The sequence below is a fragment of the Nicotiana tabacum genome, chromosome 4 (assembly GCF_000715075.1).
Source record: "Nicotiana tabacum cultivar K326 chromosome 4, ASM71507v2, whole genome shotgun sequence".
Taxonomy (NCBI): domain Eukaryota; kingdom Viridiplantae; phylum Streptophyta; class Magnoliopsida; order Solanales; family Solanaceae; genus Nicotiana; species Nicotiana tabacum.
Window position 1 is genome coordinate 108,496,749 of NC_134083.1, and position 19,351 is coordinate 108,516,099.

Sequence of the window (19,351 nt, forward strand, 5' to 3'; positions counted from 1 at the left end):
TTATACACTGTGTTACGCTTCCGATTCTAACTGAAATAAAAGATTATTTGGATTTTGTCCCTTGTAAATGGAATGCAACTGATTTCATATAATACAAAGTTCTAGTCACATTCTATATCTACCCTCACAAAATATCTCAAAAAACTGAAGATATAAGTTTTATCATTACTCTTGAAAGTTGAATCAATTTTTTTAGTACTTGAATCAAAAGAAACTTCAACAACAGGGCTATTGTCCTTTCTTCCCTGCATGCATATAGTAATGCAAAAATATTTAAAAAAAATTCAATCTTCAAACTTATTACTAACCAAGGAGCTTATGAATAGTCACTTTTTGTTGCTCAAAGTCGGGGTCCGTCGAAAGAGCTCATAAACGTTTCTCCCCAATAACTTCAATTTCAGTTCATGAAACTTATTTCGTCACCTCATCGTCGTATACTCGTGCCCTTTACCCATAGAAAAGTCTGTATCAAAACAAAAAGATGCACATTAGTTATCATCAACAGTATTTTACATCACTAATGTAATTCAGTTTGGTGGCCAAAATGAAAAAGGAAGTTATAACATTGAGTTGATTTTATCAGTCAACATGATATTCCGCTCCTATGGACCATTCCATTTCACCTTTGAGTTTTTGATCTGTTTTAAGTTTTTCTAAAAATTCTTGAAGAAATGTAATTTTCATTTAAAGAAAGGGTGCCACAAATCATTGGATATTAAATGTAAAAGTTTAAAGGTAAATGAATGATAATTGAATATAGGTTCCTCTGGCTATGAGAACATAAGGTTACATTAGGTATAGCATGCGTACCCATGACAATTGGGAAAACCACTATATCACAGCGCAACAAACCATGTTGATCTTTTCAATTATATGTGCCCGGTAAGTATACTCAAGTTAGTGAATATAACTTTGAAAATATCAACGTTGCTTCATAAAGACAGCATATCAGTACTATCTAAGAGAAGTAGGGTCTAATATTATACCATTAAGTTCCTCTGAACGTACAGAGGAGATCGATTATGAGTAGTGCCTTGGGAACGGCTCTATTTACATAAGAGAACCCACATAGTGAGCTTGAGGATATTTCTTTTTCAGTAGTGACCATTGGACAAATAATTGATCGGTCAAAGAAAGTATCATGATTCTTGAAATGCTCTCCACATAGAATAAGTAGCTTTACCAAATCCCATTTCTCGCTAAGTTTATTAACATTTTTCTCTCATTTTCATCTATTTGTTCTTGTTTAGTTTTCCTTTATTATTATTTTAAATTTGAAGGAAGGGCCAATGGTGTAGCCGTGTAGGAATATGACAGGATACTTAAAATAAGCTCGACTATTGGTAAATAGAGTTCCCAATAACACCTACCATGATGCTCCAAAAGAGAATATAGAAATGGTCCAACGACTAATGTACATTTTATCGCCTCTGTCTTTGATGAGCCTGATATCCCAAATTAGGAATATAGTAATAGATATGAACCATGTTGTCACGACCCAAAATCCACTATAAGTCGTGATAGCGTCTAACGCCGCCGTCAGGCAAGCCAACGGTGATTTACCAATTTGATGGCTCATTTTATTACTTTCGAAATCACAAATTTTAATAAGAAAAGGAGATTTACACTTCCAAGTCACGGGAACGTACAACGTTTGTAATTTATAAAAGAAATGAAAGGCAATAATAATATACGAAACCCTAAGCATCAACTAGTATAACCCCAAAATCCGGTATCACAAGTGCATGAGCATTATCTAAGGAGTACAATAAATAATACGATGGAGACTCGGTGGACTGTGATGCGTAGCCTGAATTGCAGCTCACATAAAGTCTCTTCAACAGATGCGCCTACGCGCCAAGATGATCACCAGATAAACTTGTCAGATCCTGCACATTTAGTGTAGAAGTGCATCATGAGTACGTAAATCAACGCGTACCCAGTAAGTATCTAGCCTAACCCCGGAGAACTAGTGACGAGGGATCGACATCGACACTTACTAGAGATCCAATAAAATAATATAATAATTCATAACAGATATGAAGTGCACAGCGATAGTGGGGTAAATCTGTAAATTTTTAATCTTCCAAATATTTCTTTTAAAGTATAAATTTTTAGATCTTGTATTCTACCTTAATAGCTCAGGAAATTCCAAGTGTCAATATCAAATAAATAAGGAATACCATAAAAATGTCGGGCATCAGTGGAAGGTTTATCTCGTGAATATTCGGACTACTAGCGAAATAACACACGATTCTGCCGAGGTCGTTCGGCCCGATCCAGAATAATATGTACACTGTCGAAGATCGAGCAGCACGAACCATAGATGCATATATTATACTGCCGAGGTGTTCGACCCGCTCCACAAGAAAGGAAGTTACCGAATTACGAGACGTGTTTACAATACAGTAATGAGCACAGAACGAATATAATCTTTGTCGTTTCTCAAATAACTCGCCCAAAACTTAAAGTGTTAATGCTCGGCCTATTATACATATATTTATTTCTAAATCAAATTTAGTTATAACTTTAATTAATTAAGCCAGCAGGACGAGTTCAAATAACTCAATTATTACATGATAAAGTCCTAAGTCTACCCGGACATAAACATGCTTTAGCTACGTACGGACTCTCGTCACCTCGTGCGGACGTAGCACTTACAACTAGTTGCACATAACAAAAAATATCACCTGGGGTAGTTTTCCCCTAACACGGTTAGACAGGAAACTTACCTCGCTCTGAAGTTCCATGACCGGCTCCAACGCCTCTCTAACACCTCAACTCAAAGCCAAATGATCTGTAACTAGTCAAACAATGTGCAACTCAATCAAAATATACTCCAATGCTTTTTTTTTTTATGACCGAGAAATCCGTCTGGGGCCGATCCTTTGGACCAACCGCAGCCTTCGAAACTCGGTGGATAATGGACCCGCCCCTCTACCCTTCTCCACATAAATACCAGGCTTTACTTTGCATGGTGTGGGGGCTTGAACCTGTGACCTAAGACACAAATCCACCACCCTTTGCCACTTGAGCTAGGCCCTGGGAGCAAATATACTCCAATGCTTATAATTAATCAATTCATAAAAAGCCCCAACTCCGCTCTAAAAGTCAATAAAATTAACCCTCGGACCCACATGCTCGGATTCCGAAAATTTTCGAAGATAAACTTTACCCATAACACCACGAACTCAAATATATAATTTATTCCTAATTCCATTTCCAAAATAGTGGTCAAACTCCAAAAATACCAATTTCTAGGTTTTTCACCAAAATCCCAAATTTCTACAAATTCTCATGCTTAAATCCATATATAAACCATGTATTTAACTCAAAATGTGAAGAAATCACTTGCCCCGTAATAGATGATGAAGATGGCACTCCAAAATCGGCTTCCATGGACGAAATGAAGTGAAATTGAGCCAAACCCCCATTTTAAAAGAACACACTGCCCAGCCCGACCTTCGCACCTGCGGTCCATTTGCCACTTCTGCAGAAATTCCCATCTCAGGTGTGGTTCCCACTAAGCCTAGCCAAGTCCGCTTTTGCGGATGAAACGTTGCACCTGCGGTGTCACTTTTGTGACCACTCCTCCGCTTCTACGGAAAATCCCCCAACACAAAGCCTCGCACCTCAAAGAACATTCCCTGCTTTTGCGGCATCGCAGGTGCGACATTCTTCCGCTCCTGCGCCTTCACCTGCTTCTGCGCCCAGGGTTTCTCTTCTGCCCTTGCGCAGATGCGGCCAAAGCTCTGCACCTGCGGCCCTTCTCCTGGCCGGCTTTCTCCGCTTCTGCGACAACCCCCATCGCACCTGCGTGTCCGCACTTACGACCAAGCCACCGCAGGTTCGGTGACACCAGATTTCAGTAGTTTCCAGCATTTCCTCAAATCCAAATTTCAATCAGTTTCAAACCTGAGGCCCCCGGGACCCCATCCAAACATACCAACACATCCCAAAACACGACACGAACCTACTCGGGGTCTCAAATCACACCAAACAACATCAAAGTTGCGAATCGACGATCGAAATCTTTCTTTAAACTTTCAAATTTCGACGAACGCGTCCGATTCATATCAAAACATTCCGGAATGACGCCAAACTTTGCGCACAAGTCATAAATCACAATACGAACCTATTTCAAGGCTCGGAATCCCAAACAGAGATCGACAACACCAAAGTCCACCTCAAACCAAACTTAGGAAATTATAAAGCCTTCCAAATACCAATTTTTCACAATAAGCGCTGAAATGCTCCCGGGTGATCCGATACTCAACCCAAACCTACGCCCAAGTCCGAAATCATCATACGAACCTATTGGAACCATCAAATCCCGATTCCTAAATCATTTACTCAAAAGTCAAACCTTAGTCAATTCTTCTAACTTAAAGCTTCCGAAATTAGAATTTTCTTTCCAAATCAACTCCAAACTTCCCGAAATTCAATTCCGACCACACGTACAAGTGATAATACCTTATGTGAAGCTACTCAAGGCCTCAAACCATTGAACAACACGTTATAGCTCAAAACGATCGGTCGGGTCGTTACACATGTGCAACCTCAAACTTATTGGGATTTGAATCAAGCATTTTTAACGTGCAATTCAGACATACTAAGGCAAATCGAAAAAGGAAAACCGAAATATCACTCTCTAACATACGAACCTTAAAAAACATAGTGGAGTACATGTTCCTGGACCATTGCACATGATCTAGGATATCAAAAAGTATATAAATCAGTTAAGCAGGATCTTAAAAAGAAAAAAGAATCTGGAGATGCAAAAAGGTTGCATTGGGAGAGGGGGTTTCCGAAAAAGTAATATGAATTAAGTTTGTCTTTTACCACTTTAGGCCTGATCTTGATCATCAAGTATAACGTATGTGCCAAAGCAATCAATGTCGTCCTAACGGAGGTAATATATGATTGACTAACTTCTCAACTTCGATGTATTTGCATTAATTCTTCCTACTCATCTATTCCTGCCTAGATTAAGAGGTGAGCCTGTTAAGGTACACAATATCATGGATCAATCAAATCAATAAATTGTGCCTCAATCCAAAATTCAACAGCGAAATATGTATTACCCATATTTTGCTTAAATGCTTAAATAAAACTGATTTAACCTAAAGCTTCACGAATATTTGCAAACTAAATAATTCCACCAACTGTGAGGGGAAAGGGGGGGTGTTCGCAGGCTACTCTAAGAGTTGCTTACTGACAAGTCAATACCAGTTCAACAGATATTGTAGGATGCGTTGTTAGTGCAAAACCAAATACTCAAATTGTAGAGTACCAAAATATAGTACAAGAAGACTAGCCTCAATTACTTGAGCATCCAGTGAATTTATGTTAAGACTTTAGCTCCTCAACATCTTTAAATAGTGTCAAGTTTGTTGTCTCCATGTTCATATGTTTTGATTTGACAACTTCATTGGACTCCCCATTTTTAGGAGAACTCAAGTTGATGTCTTCCACAGTCTTTGCCAATTTTGGCTCCACTTCTTCTGCAACAAAATATGTACCCTTGTTGTTCTCAACCAACTGTATTGAGAAGCAATTGTCTAATACATCGTCACGGTTCAAAAAGTAGTCATTACGTAATCGTCTTTTATAAATATTTGAAATATTGTTTCAACAACCTCATCGGTATTGGACTTTGTATCTTTTGCAAAGTTCAAACCTAAGTCCACAATTTTTTCCAATCTTGGTTCCTCTGTTTCTTCTTCAAATTTAATATCCTTGTTGTTTTTACCTACCTGCATTTGAGAAGAAAACTTTTACTACTAGATTATCACAGTTTTAGAAAAGGAAATGTCTCATGGTAGTATGGTTTTTCTCTTGATGCCAATGACCAATTGTACCAAAAATTAATGCCACCAAAGTTATTAAATGGCAGAATATATATAATCAAGATATACTTTGGTCAAATGTTTACAAAATGTATCATGTACAATAAATTATCAAATACATCTTTTTACAGTGGAGGAGCTAGTGTTGGCAGTTTGAAGCTCAAACCAAAAATCATGAGCCATATAAGCAAATCATGAGCCATATAAGCAATCTTCTCCTTTATATCACATATATTTCTGTTGTCAGCAGTTGAGCGAGTTAACTCTTTTACCTAAGAAGTTTAGCAAAAGCATTTAACCCAGAAGTTTAGCAAAAGCTACGTAATAGACAAAACGTTCGAAAATATATGAGCTAAACAGAGTTTGCAAAGAATAAAAGTAACTAAGGCATATGCTCAAATTTACAAGACATATTCTCCCTCTTCCTTTTACACATACAAAGCCAACCTCAAATTGTTTACATAAGCAACACCTACTCGAATCTAGAATTTGAGAGAGATGATGATATCACAAAGAGATTTACAAACTCCAAGTCTAAGAAACTTTTTGATTATTTGAGTCTAATATTAAGTCAAAAATTTATAAATTAATCAGTACGTGTTACGGACAAAGGTTATACTATAAGTAAAGCAAAATGCTACTATCAACACTAATTTCTAAAAGCATATCAAATGCTAAATACTAAAAAAGCATAGATGATCATTCAAAAGAGACAAGCAAACCTGGTATGATGATATCAGGTACCATTTGAATTGGGGGATCACCAAAGCTTGTTACAGAAGGCTATTCTTTTAGTACTCTGCTAAATCAACATTAATTATATTGCTATAAAACACAGTATAGATGCAATTAAGAGTTGCATTTATAGTTTTGAATATTTGATAAGAAAAAAATGATCCAGACAAATTTATAGTGTGTTTCAAATGCGGCTATCTAACTTCTATTAAACGTGAGTCTAAAATATATTTAGAGCTTAACTTATCCATAATTTTTTCCTGATATCTATCGTTTGATTAGGAAAAAGTAAAATAGATAAAACTTGGTACATCTATAATATTCACTTAAACACATATGCAATCCACACACTTCATCTAGGTTGATGCCATGAGCAAAAAGAGAGTACTTGTGGTCACATGTTGACTATTTGGCAATCAAGTAATATAAGCACGTCGAATGATGTATTCTTTGATCATGGCACAGCAAGATGCAGCAATTGCGAAGATGGAAAACATCCTTCTCATATTGTATGCCATTAACACTCGCACCAACACTCCAGGAAGAACTGATTATTAGCTAAAGTATGTCATATGATTTTCAAGAAATGAATTTTTTGAAACTAAATATATGAAAAGGAAGGACTATGTAAACAAAGCTCAACAATGAAATTACGTATTACCCATGTTTCGCCTCTTTTTGAAGAAAGTTACAGAAGAAAACTATTTTATTGCTATAGTGAGCACCTCCAGTCCTATAATCTCAAATGAAATGTAAAACTTCTTAATTACACGATGATAATGCAAAACAATGTCCACATAATACTCCAGGAAGAACTGATTATTAGCTAAAATATGTCAAATTATTTCCACACAGTCTGATCCAAGCTAATATTACTTACCTTCGAGTCCACCTAGGTGATGTTTGATATGGATGGAGCAAACTTTCCCTTAATTTTGTCAATCCAAACAGGATCTACAACTTGACTGTTCTCGCAACAATGCGTCGTCAATATGCCATGATATCTCCATAACTTGTGATCCATGGAACATTCTGCGTATAAAAATAAAGACACTTCTATGAGCTAAATACTTGTGGTGAAAACTTTTTGAGGGTGACAAGAGTTACAATTTTCCTACCATGGCAGTGTTAACCTACAAATATAAATTATAAGGTTCCGAAGCGTTATCGAATCTTTTCCATTAATTCACTGGAGGGGGGATATCATTAAACTGAACATAAAAATGCAGCTAGATAATAAAAGAGTTGGCTAAACCATGTCTATTAACAATGAATAGGAAATCACAATTCATGACGAAAATACTTTCAGTAATATGTCTGATACTTTATCTATATCTTCCATATGCACTACCAGTAGGATAAAGTAAACATCATTAGCCCGTGACCTGTTGTGTCAATCATAGAAAGTACGCTTATTTTATGTAGGTATACATCATTGAACTGATGGAAGGCGAAAATAATTTCTGACAGCTTTAAAGAACTTCAAGAGCTAGCCAAAAAAAAAAAAGACCCAAAAAGCATAAAGTTCAAATTTTGAAGAGATAAGGTTATGAAATTGTTCACAAGAACTGACCGCAGAAGCTGATTTTGTAAGGCGAACCACACGTTTAAATCGTTTGAAGGTGTGAGTTAAGATTTGTTGAAACAACATATTAAAAAAAATTCACGTCAATCTTAGTTTCTTTCGGGCAATTTCGCAAACACTTCTAATGCAAACCCAAGTTCAAAACATGAGACGCAAACATTGTTCAGATAAAAAACCAACTGAATCTTAAATCTAAATAACAGTAGTACTCGTACCTTTATTGTATATGACCCAAAGAGCAAAAACTTGGAAGAGCTGGTGCACATATGTACAAACGGCAAACTGAAAGACAGAGCAAAGAAGAGAGGAGCTTGAGAAATCATCAAAGATTTACACAAACAAAACAGAAGAAGCGGATGAGAATAATTTCACAGAGGAAGTCGATGAGCAATTTTGCTTGGTAAGGACGTGTCAAACCTGGAACAAAGCGGGCAGCACGCGTCTAATGTTACAATTAAACCCTCTTTCTAACCGGACGTTACTCTTTTTTTAACCGGATGCAGCTCTTATTACTACTATTAATAAGCGGAAATTTGAGTTGCCTCCGGTTACAACGAGAGTTGCATCCGGTTACTATTTGGGTCATAAGGGTATCTATGTAATTACGGTGAAATAGAGCAACACTATAGGCTAAAAGGGTTTATTACTGTAGCTCACCTACAAAGTTTTGAATGTGTTGACCAATTGAACCTTGGTGATATGCATTCCCAATAAGGGCCCACTTCCCCACTGCAACCCCTTTAACTCTTCACGTGTCTTCATTATTGTTGGTGCCATTTGAACTCATCACATTCACAACCATTAAATACGTAGAGCGCTTGTAAAAAAATATTTTGAAGGGCTAACAAATTAGCTTTTAAAGAAAAGTATAAGAATAAAAATAGCTACTCCTATTTCTTTCTGGAGCAACAAGCGGTAATGAGAGGGGATTGAGCTAATTGTGAAAAAAATGAGTTTATACTGGTTAAATGCAAAAAATAAATCCAACAAAAACAAACAACACTGGCTACACATGATTATTCAAAAATGTTTTATATTCAGCCGCTTCAATTCATTTATCAAAAAATTCATAATTTTCTCTAAACACAAAAAAGAAAAAACAAGTGAATTCTTCAAAGAAACTTCTAAAATGCTACGGTTTATTTAATTAATAAATAATAAGTATTTGCTTTCGATTTAAAAAAAATTGACAGGTATTATTTGCAATCCTTTTTTTAATAGACAAAAGATAATACATCAATCCTTAAAAGAACACTCGGGGAAATCTTTTGCAAGCAAACAATGTTCAATATAGTGTTTGACAGAGGTGGACCGCGAATGTAGCATTTGAGCAGTCGATTTATCAGAATCCAGTACTTTCGTTTATGAAACCTAAATTAATGTGTAAAAATTTAATAAAATTGTAATAAATAATATGTCTGAACCGATAATTAAAATAATAATAAATTCAATAGTTAGCTTATCCATAATTTATTTTACTTGTAAACCTACAATAAGAGCACTACAGCAAAGATTGAACAGTAAAATAGTAGTAGTAAAATGATATAAAAAAATAGAAACTTACTTTTAAAATTATCAAATATAAATTGAATAAAATAATTAGAAGAACAATAGAATATTATCAAAATTTATGAATTTATGATAACCATCTCAAGGTTAGACTATATTGTTGCAAGCTTTCGTTCGTATAAAAAATATATAGAGAGAGATTAGAGAACGATCAATTAATGAAAGTATCGTTTAAACGACATGATTTGAAATAATAAAAAAATATTTGAAGAGAACTCAGATAATATTTGAAGTTGATATTAGAAAAAATATTAAGAAATTAGGCGTTGTCCGAAAAAGGAAAGAAAGAAATCATTTTAATTTTTGCTTCAGCATACAACTTTTTCAAAATGCAATGTGACAAGTTGGGAAGGATCTTATGACTAGGAGTATTCATGAAAAATAAAAAATAAAATTAATTTAAATTAGATTCATATGAGAAAGTTTAACCGACTATGAAGTACCATAAAGAAACCACAAGAGTTGAGGGAGCGAAACGCATATAACTGAAGATGCAAAATATACAGACTCATGCCCATCATACTTGCAAAATATCAACCAATACTCAGTTAATTTTTTCATTATGAAAGGATATGTTTCAGAAAAAAAATATATGTTCTCGTCGACCATCCCAACAAAAATAAGAACAATATGACACAGAAGGAGTTGAACCATCATCAATTTCAAAGTAACATGCTAGAAGATCCATAAAAAAACAAACATTCACATTTTAATATAATATGTATTATGGAGAAAGTTTTGGAAACAAAATTTCATGCCTTTGTGTTGGATTATATTATAAAAATTGAACAATTTTTCAAAAGTTTAAACTAAAGGAAAAAAATAATCTATTTACTAAAGGAAACGTTTTTTAAAATCTTGAATTAGCTTTGATTTTGAAACCCACATTTGTCACATTGCTTGAGTAACATGACTTTGTGCGGACTAAATGTGCATTTGAACTTCACAAAAGGACTTTGAGAAAATAATTTCAATAAAAATAAGAAACAAATACTCTGATTGAAAGAAAAAGGAAACTTTAAGAGAAAACAACTTTACAAAACTTTTTAGTATGATCAATTTAGGTAAAAAAATTAGTTTTTTAATGTAATTTTATCTTTGTTAAGTTAGATTAGTAATTAAATTAAACCTTTTAATTATCACCATATAGATATATCTGACCACATTTTTATGAGGACGATTTAAGTTTTTTCACTAAGATATTATTAAATAGGGAATTTGATAATAAAAGTATTGTAACTTAAAATCTTTATATTTTTCTTGATATACTAAAATATTACATTTGCCAAAATTGGTTAATCAAGTTTAAATTAGTTTTGAATAAACTTGGTTGTGTCAAGCATTAATATGTTATAACTCAAATTGACTTCAGCAGAATTGTTTAGGATATAGTAATTTTTTTTGTACAAAAAAAGGGGTGAAGAGAGAGTATCTATTTTGATCATGCAAATAGTGGCATTTTGATTACAAAGTCAAACGTTCTACATCACCAAGTGACTTCTAATTATCTTTTTATCAACTATCCCACGGTTCCCTATGATCTTTTATAGATGCTTTATCCCTCAAAAACCAACTTTATTTAATTAACTACTAAGCAACTCGGACAGAAAGAAAACTTTACCAGTTTAGCTATGACAATTGGGCCCGAACTGAGCCCGGGCACACCCTCACTAGTTATAGTATATATAGGATAAGACATCTCTGAAGTGCCAATACGAGCCGAAGGTAGGACCTGAAGAACAACTCCTATGCCTTCAATATGGAAATCACCTACGTCTAAGCTAGAATGGAAGAAACTGCAAGTGCACCTACTATACCAGAAATGCACCCCCCAAGTCAGATGCACTCGTCTTGCTCAGCCATTGTATATGCCACACCGTAACTTTCAACTAAGAAAAGCAAAATAGAAAATCATAGGGCATTAAAATTTAAGTTAACGAGGTCTGAGCTTTCTAAAAATTCATTTGTTTGTCAATGTCCATGGCATATAACTAACGTTGCTTCACTGCATATAAGTTTTTGGACTGGTCAAATGATAAAAGAAGTTGATGTATGAATCAGCACCTTCCAAATTATACTCCTGAGCTAAATAATGCCACCAGAACATCTGCTTATAAAATATCTAAACCAGAACAAGAATTGACTTTGCTGCAACTACAATCAATTGCCAAATAACATTATCATCAAGTCCTTTTTCCTTTTTCTTTGGGGGTGGGGGTGGGGCGGGGGGGGGGGGGGGGGGGGGGGGCAATATATCATTGCTACTTTATATTTACACAAGAAAATGAACATATAAGAGATCATTTCGAGAGAAAAAAAGCTACCGAACTTCTCCATCCTCACCAAATTCCCCATCTTTATGATCCTCACTGTCACCATCCCTATGAGAACCACTCCTATGATCTCGCTTTTGTTTCTTATGCTGGCCCTCGGAATTAACTTCAGAACTCCACACGTGCTGGTCCACCTATTACATCAAAGCTCTATGCATTAGAAAGTTTCAGAGTTACCAAAAGGAACAATCTCCCTAATCTTCAGATATTTTCAAAGATGATATCAGACCTGTTTTGACTTCTTATGATCATTATCATGTCTGTAAGAATTTCTTGAATGATCTTTCTCATTTTCATTGTCATCAAAGGAACTCATATGCCGCTTGCGGTGTTTCTTATCTCTGTCACTTCCTAATCTTTTGATCTCCTCGAAACTGTATGTATCAGCCTTGTCGCTGTCTGTGCCATCTTTCTTGGTTCTTTCCCTCTCTTTCCTGCTTTTATCCCCTCTGTCTTTATCCCTTCTATGCTTTTCCTTCTTCTTTTCTCTATCTTTCCTTTCCTTCTCTTTTCTTGCCTGCAGAGCCATAATTCAAGGCTAGTCAGCTTACCTTGGATGCTTTGACTACATCTATGACCAAGATGTATATATTGATTGGTTATTAGGTTTTATTTTTGGGTTTATGTCATATTATATAGTTACATAGAGTATGAGAATCCTTTGCTATTACATGCAATATCTTACAAATAAAATATTAGGCGTTTATAAAGAAGTAATTTTTTATTTGTTTCAGTTCAACAACTTTAATTAACTGAATATATCCTTTATATGTCGCAATATACATTTATTGGTTGTATCTCGGCACCCGTATCCGCACTCGGAATACCCCCAAATCCAAATATTTATGTAATGAAGAATCTAACCTCTAGATCCCCACCCGTACCGGATACCCGCACCCGAGTCCGAGACACAGGTTTAAAGAGAGCTCCTTAGAATCTTATGGTTCAGTAAGGGTGAATCTAAACTTTTCAGAAAGAAAATAGAAGACAATCCATATCAACCGAAATCACACCCATATAAACTTTTCAGAAAGAAAATAGAAGACAATCCATATCAACCGAAATCACACCCATACCACATCTACAACCCAAAATACGAAAGCGAGAGGAGAATAAGGGTTTGTAGTAAGTCAAGTACCTTATCCTCTTGCCGCTTCCGCTCCTTCTCTTTTGCCTTTTCTTTTAGTTCACTACTGAATTTGTCAAATATTTCCAGAAGAAAGCTCTCTTCGCCCATTATTCTTTAAAATAATAACAGCAAAAATAATCCATTCAATGTTACGACATAATGAGAATGTGAGAGTATGAGTAAAGAAGACTATTAAATATCAAAAGCATTTCGTTACAGCAAAAGAGGATAGACAAGTTAATAGTAGAGATCATAATAATTACTTCATTGGAATCTAGAAACAATCCACAAATATCAGAAATGAATAAACTAGTAACTGCTAGGTATTAAACTCTCGGTGTTGAAACAACTAATAATTGATATCAACCCATTTCCTTTGAGCGACAAGTAATTAAAAGTGATTTCGTGAAATGGTAATTCACGCTATACTATAAAAGACATAGCCAACTTAAACGTTGAGGAACATAAGCACCATATTATTCATCATATTGACTATTCTAAGTTATTTTTTAGAAGTATGTGAATTAATGGGATTAGAATATTCAAGGAGTTAGTTTTTGAAAATAATATCAATTATCAGAGTTTCCAAAGATATGATCCTTGCAGTAATGACTACTAATTCTAGATCAATAAAAGCCAAAGTAGCTCCGTGCCTATCTCCGAAGATGGATTTGCAGTCCTCCCATTTTGATGATGCAGTAATTTCCTGCAATCAGAGCAAAATAGATATACTGTTTTAAGGAAAACGTCATGGGATCGTTGCAATGTGAGAGATTATAAACTGTTTACTATACCTTTGATGTATGCAGAAGTTCATAGAATTCATCTGCTAGACGTTTACGTCTTTTAGCTTCTTTTTCTTCTCTCTCCCTGGCCCTTTCCAGTAACTCTTCAAAGACAAACTGTTCGGATGAAACAAGCAAATTCAATACTCAATGACTCGGCATGTCCAAAAGAATAGAGCAGAAAGTTTAGAAAGGAAGCATGGCAGAAGATTCAACATAGTCCGTGTATGACTTCTTATTCCTCCATTTGGAAGGGCAAGGGGGATAAGTTCTTTAAAAGTACTATTATCATCTTTTTGGAGTAATCCCTCATATAATATGGCTATTTTTTAATAAAGTACCTTACAAAGATTTTGAATGTTAAAAGTTTACTGTAAGCATACAAGAAGCCAACCAACTGTCTAAGCATAAGTCCTCGATAAGATACCTTGCAATTCCCGAGTACATAGATTATAGGTTTAAACCATGAACATAAAGAACTTCCAAAACCCAAATGATATTTGAAGAATGAGAATATCCCCATTACAAAAATATAAAATAATTTTGATATCATCCAGTTATGTTGTTTCACCAAATTTGTAGAGTAAAACTCTAACCCTCTATAGCTATTACTTAATGTACATCTAACCATAAAAAACAGAAACAAGGCAAACTGCTTTGGCATTAAGCAACTTGAGATATGTACTGTAGGTGTAATATTAAGCACCGCTGTCCAGGAAAGAAATAAAGTAACTATGGGAATGGTCGCACGACAATAGAAGCAAAAACCTTCCAGCACTAGCGGATGACATTAAAATAACAAGTCCAATGACCCACTCTTCTGCAGCTCTTTTCAGGAAATAGCCTTCAGTAAAAGCAGAAACTAACACCAAATGTTGGATCAATGTGGTCCTCGCCTTTTTGCTAGAAGGTTTCAGGTTTACTTGTTAACCGACGCACAAGTCTTCTTTTAACTCCATTACCTGAAGATGCAAAATTTTATACGGTATAGGTTGTGGGCTTGTGGCTGATACTAAGGAAAAATGACACTAACCCCAGCTGACTGACTACCTAGGAGTCGCCAATTTAGCTTTCATAAAGTGACCAGCTTCCAATGAAACATAACATGGAAGTACCACTTACGCCTTACCACTCAGTCCAATCAACTTACTCAGAACCTCACCAAACACAAAAAGGAGACAAATATATACAGATTTATATAGTGAAAGAGCGTTCTTTAGTTTCACTTAAAACTCAATTCTAACAAAAGCTCGAAGTGGAACAGAGTATACAGTGCCTTAGCCATAATTAGACCTTTAAGTTGGTATCTGATATCGGTGGAGAGCTAATATCCTTTGCAATTGCAACCTTAAAATCTTCAAGCGTCCAGGTTGATGTCAGTCCTATCTGAAAGCAGAGACGGCTCAGCAAAAATATTAGGTACTGGCCAAAGCACTGCAATGATTAAATATGAAGAGTAATGGTTACCTCAGCCATCCTAACTGCATCTCTAATGCGTGACTTGTCATCAAGATACTGCAGCAAGATAACCAAAATAGGATATTATATGGAGCCTTGTCCATGCATTTGAGTTACCATTAAGTCTATAAATTACAAGCAGGGTGATGGCATGAAATATTTGTCATGAATACATCATTTCTCCATTTGTTCAAAGTAGGACATCTAAAATACCACAACGCAGTTGACTTGATTGCATTGATCAGGTTGAATTTGAAGGAAAAATCAAGCACCACAGTTTGGATAAAAGCAAAAATTATTGGACGGTATCTCTGTTAACAAGAATCAGTTCTGCACGTTAACAGTAATACAAACTTTAAGCATAGAAGTCGGCATCTTTATCTCAGAAGAAAAAAAGGATGTCAGCATCTGACTATATTTCGAAAGCGCATCTAAGAAAATATGACCAAATCCAATCATTGAAGGAGAGCGGGAACAAGATCATTACTATGTTGAGGATACCAGCATGGACCTCTTTCATCAAGCAAAGAGATAAATACTGATAACATTGATCATTAACTTGAATTCTTTTAGGAAGGGGCAGAAAATGAAAGAAAATATCTTTTAGTTAGTGTAAGTGTCTAGCCAAAGGCCAAAAGAGGCTTGAGTTTAGGAACTTGGTTTCTAAGTAAAATTTTTCTAGTGGGAAGTAGTTATTGGTTTCCTCCAAATCCCAAGGACATATGGCCTCCATACAAATGAGTGAATGCAAAGTAAAAGCAATAACCATGTGAGACATAAAATTCATCTAGCAGGTTAACTTTTTTTCCCCCTATTGCGTCTTATAGAATAGGAAATGAAACATCTAATCATTTCCGAGAGAATAACTCTAGTCCAAATTCTCCTTCCATTTCTTTACCAATGATTTTCTTTTTCTTTTGATAAGGAGTTTAACATTGGTAACTGCCTCTCATGAATTCATAATGCTTTAAAAGTGTAAATGTTATACAACCTGGCCATATGATAGCTTAATTAATTCCATAACCTTTGGATTACAATTGGTGTTTGACAGTTAACATCGCCTTATAGAAAGCAAGTCTTCTCACATGTATACTCCTTTCTTATCCACACCCAGTCGTTGTCTTTTGATATATCAATTTTTTTTTTTGAAACTTGTATCCAATAAACATTTTGGGAAGTATGTAAGATCCTAAATCCTTTTTCTTGCAAAGATCTTCTGTGTTGGAAAGTGCATAAACAGAACTTCCCAAAATTTCAGGGACTCGAGGACTTCAAAAACAGCTATTGAAATCAACTTTTCAAGGTTCTTCAGATGATCCAAAATACAGCAATTATCCTCCCAAAGAACAAATGACAGACTTTGACAAGCATGCTAGCCGAACATATCTTCTTTAAGTAAGGCCCCCTTTTGTTAAAGGAATTTTCTTTTTTGATGAGGTAAGATTTTATTAGAAAAAACAGTATCAAGCTGATACTGTTTCTTTGTAAGATCCCTTTTGTTAAAGCAATTATTCTAACCCATTCACAATGACATTTCTTTTTGACACGCATGCTAGTCAAACATATTTTCAGTAAGTAAGGCCCATTTACAATGATATTTCAAAAGCAAAATTTCTCCCAACAGACACTATGCACCTACAGGTGCGCTTACGTAACAAGATAACGTTTCCATATAATAGGGTGGAGGAGAGAGTTATTGAAACATTGCACAAGAACTTGCAGTTCTTCCAGAATGCAACTACTTGTAATGCTAAGCTAGAGTGCCATCCAAAGATGTGCTAAGGTATGCATTCAGGTGATCATATCATCAGAAATGACAACTAAATATCAATGGATCACTCTAAGTACTAGTAACCTTCTACTAAATATTAATGCATCACCCAAAATACATGTAACGCTGTAGTTTATGTTTTCTTTAAGAAAGCCTTCCCTCTAGTTTATGCTTCTCAAGAAAAGAGCAAAGTTTATATCATGAAGCTTGCACTAGTAAAATCTGTCGGAGATTCTGTCTCTGATTGATGAGCAAACAGAGAAGATCGTGGAGGCATGTCAGGCTTCAACTGGTAATTGACTAAAATGCTTCAGATCAAAAAATTTATGACGGCTGATTTGTTAAATCCCCTTACAAACTGTAGTTGACAGATATATCACCAATTTAGTCCTTGCTTGCTTTAATAAATCAATTTGGTTGTTTGGCACCATGATCTCTGCAGAACACTCAGTTTGTAAATTCAATCTGTGTTTGTCTAGTGGAAAGGATATGAAAACCTTATAAAAAGAAAATCTGTGCACACACCTTTTCACATAGCAATTGTGCCACAAAAGTATAGTCCTTTTTCTCTAACCTCTAAATTCCATATCCTACAATATTATTTCCATCAGTACCTCCTTTTCCTCTTTGATATCAGGCCGAATTAAGCATGATTTGGTAATACTAATCAACAATAAAAAGCAAAATGCTATCATCCACAGAAATTCACATGAAACATATCTCCCACGCCACAAGAAACTTCACCAGTACATTTGTGAGCCAATGTACTACTTAGAGAGATACTAGCAACCTATGTTCACCTGTTTCTCCAGCTCATCAAAAACATCTTGAAATAAGTCTTTTGCTGTTGGCCCTGAGGTATTTGATGAGACAGCCTGATATGCAGGTAAATCTTTGACCTGAAAGCACAAAAAATAAAGAAGGAAATTCTTGGTTATGAAATTCAAAAAGAACACAAAACAAAAAGGAAATTAATGAATATAATCACTCTCAGGGAAAGTAAGAAAGAATTAATAACCTTGATGCAATAATCACGCCAGTTAGTTTTTGCATTAAGTATTCCCGCAGCAAGATGCTCTTCCATCAGTTTTCGGAACTCATCACGATTTTTACGTTCTGCTTTCCTCAATTCATCCTATTTGAATCCGTGGTATATGTTCAGTCAGAAAGAGATAAAACAAAGTCTCAAAAGGTAAATTTAATGGCAAACCCCAGAGTCCAATTAACAATATACCATCCGCAGTTTCCTGTGCTCCTCCTCTTCCCTCTCTAAATCACGTATATATTCCTAATGTACAGAAAAGCAAAAAAAAAAAAAAAGGTTGCAACATAACTTCAATGCTGGTGCTTACAAAATGAGATGTTAAAAAAATTGTTTGAGTAAGAAAAATAAGAACTACCTGGAAAATCTCCAAACGGTCAATTTTCTCAAGGCAAGAGCATCTTTCATCATCTTCTAAGCGGTCCTGAACTTTCCGCCACTGGCTGCTGGCCTGAACAAAAGAAGTCAGCAACAAAAGAAAGTTCTACCTCCTGGAAATGGAAAAACATAATATAGGAACTGGTGCTAATTCCACTGGGACAAATACCTTAATAAAGTCACAGGATTTTAAAAATTCTAAATACTCCACTCTGTTGCGCTTCTGCTCCTCCAATGCCCTTGCACGCTCCTAAAAAAGATTCAGTACAAAGTAATAAGATAAAATTTCTCTTTAAAGCAGACCACTTCTAAAAAGGGACATCATCTACACTTGCATGAAAGTATTGAAAAGCTTCTTCTATTTTTTGGGGCGAAAGGGATCAGCAGAGGGAGGGAGAAAGAAGCGTGTCATGGTTTCGATTCAAGCAAAATTCCATTCAGTACAGGAAAGACGGAAGAGTGAAGATAAGAAAGTGTGTGCAGAAATACCAATTAAAAGTCTGTTTAGATTGGAATTCATTGGTGAACAAATTTAAAATGCTGTCGCCCCTTGAGAACCCATTTAAAATTTATTCAATGAACACTAGATTTTAAGTTGAAACTTTAGAACACTTATTTTTTCCCTCTTTAAACCAAAAAAAAAAGGGTAACAAATTAAAAGACGTTTTGCAGAGGGAATGGAATGAATATTGTTGAGGTAATGAACCGAGAACCTAA

General features: G+C 35.2%; 1 protein-coding gene and 1 long non-coding RNA gene across 18 annotated transcripts in view; both read right to left on the minus strand.

Moving 5' to 3' along the window:
* Positions 1-5,226: 5,226 nt before the first annotated feature.
* Positions 5,227-8,739, minus strand: LOC107803646 (uncharacterized). Of its 3 annotated transcripts, none has more exons than XR_001652052.2 (3): positions 8,587-8,739; positions 8,385-8,451; positions 5,227-7,616 (listed from the first exon to the last, which is right to left on the minus strand). It is a non-coding gene; the product is annotated as an uncharacterized LOC107803646 (long non-coding RNA). The 3 variants fall into 3 exon arrangements; XR_001652053.1 differs by lacking the exon at positions 8,587-8,739 and having other exon boundaries at positions 5,227-6,648; positions 7,465-7,616; positions 8,385-8,580; XR_001652051.1 differs by lacking the exon at positions 8,587-8,739 and having other exon boundaries at positions 8,385-8,580.
* Positions 8,740-11,771: 3,032 nt separating this feature from the next.
* The window catches only part of LOC107803645 (pre-mRNA-processing protein 40A), a 28,643-nt gene continuing 21,063 nt past the window's right edge, over positions 11,772-19,351 (minus strand). For all 15 annotated transcript variants that reach the window (XM_075252326.1, XM_075252329.1, XM_075252325.1 and 12 more), the window contains 12 exons: positions 18,804-18,884; positions 18,615-18,707; positions 18,449-18,502; positions 18,233-18,349; positions 18,015-18,113; positions 15,453-15,500; positions 15,279-15,371; positions 13,995-14,102; positions 13,854-13,906; positions 13,210-13,312; positions 12,301-12,588; positions 11,772-12,205 (listed from right to left, as the gene is read on the minus strand). In XM_075252326.1, the coding sequence (XP_075108427.1) occupies positions 12,059-12,205; positions 12,301-12,588; positions 13,210-13,312; positions 13,854-13,906; positions 13,995-14,102; positions 15,279-15,371; positions 15,453-15,500; positions 18,015-18,113; positions 18,233-18,349; positions 18,449-18,502; positions 18,615-18,707; positions 18,804-18,884 (1,284 nt within the window). In that variant the 3' untranslated portion in view covers positions 11,772-12,058. The remainder of the gene's footprint in view (positions 12,206-12,300; positions 12,589-13,209; positions 13,313-13,853; positions 13,907-13,994; positions 14,103-15,278; positions 15,372-15,452; positions 15,501-18,014; positions 18,114-18,232; positions 18,350-18,448; positions 18,503-18,614; positions 18,708-18,803; positions 18,885-19,351) is intronic.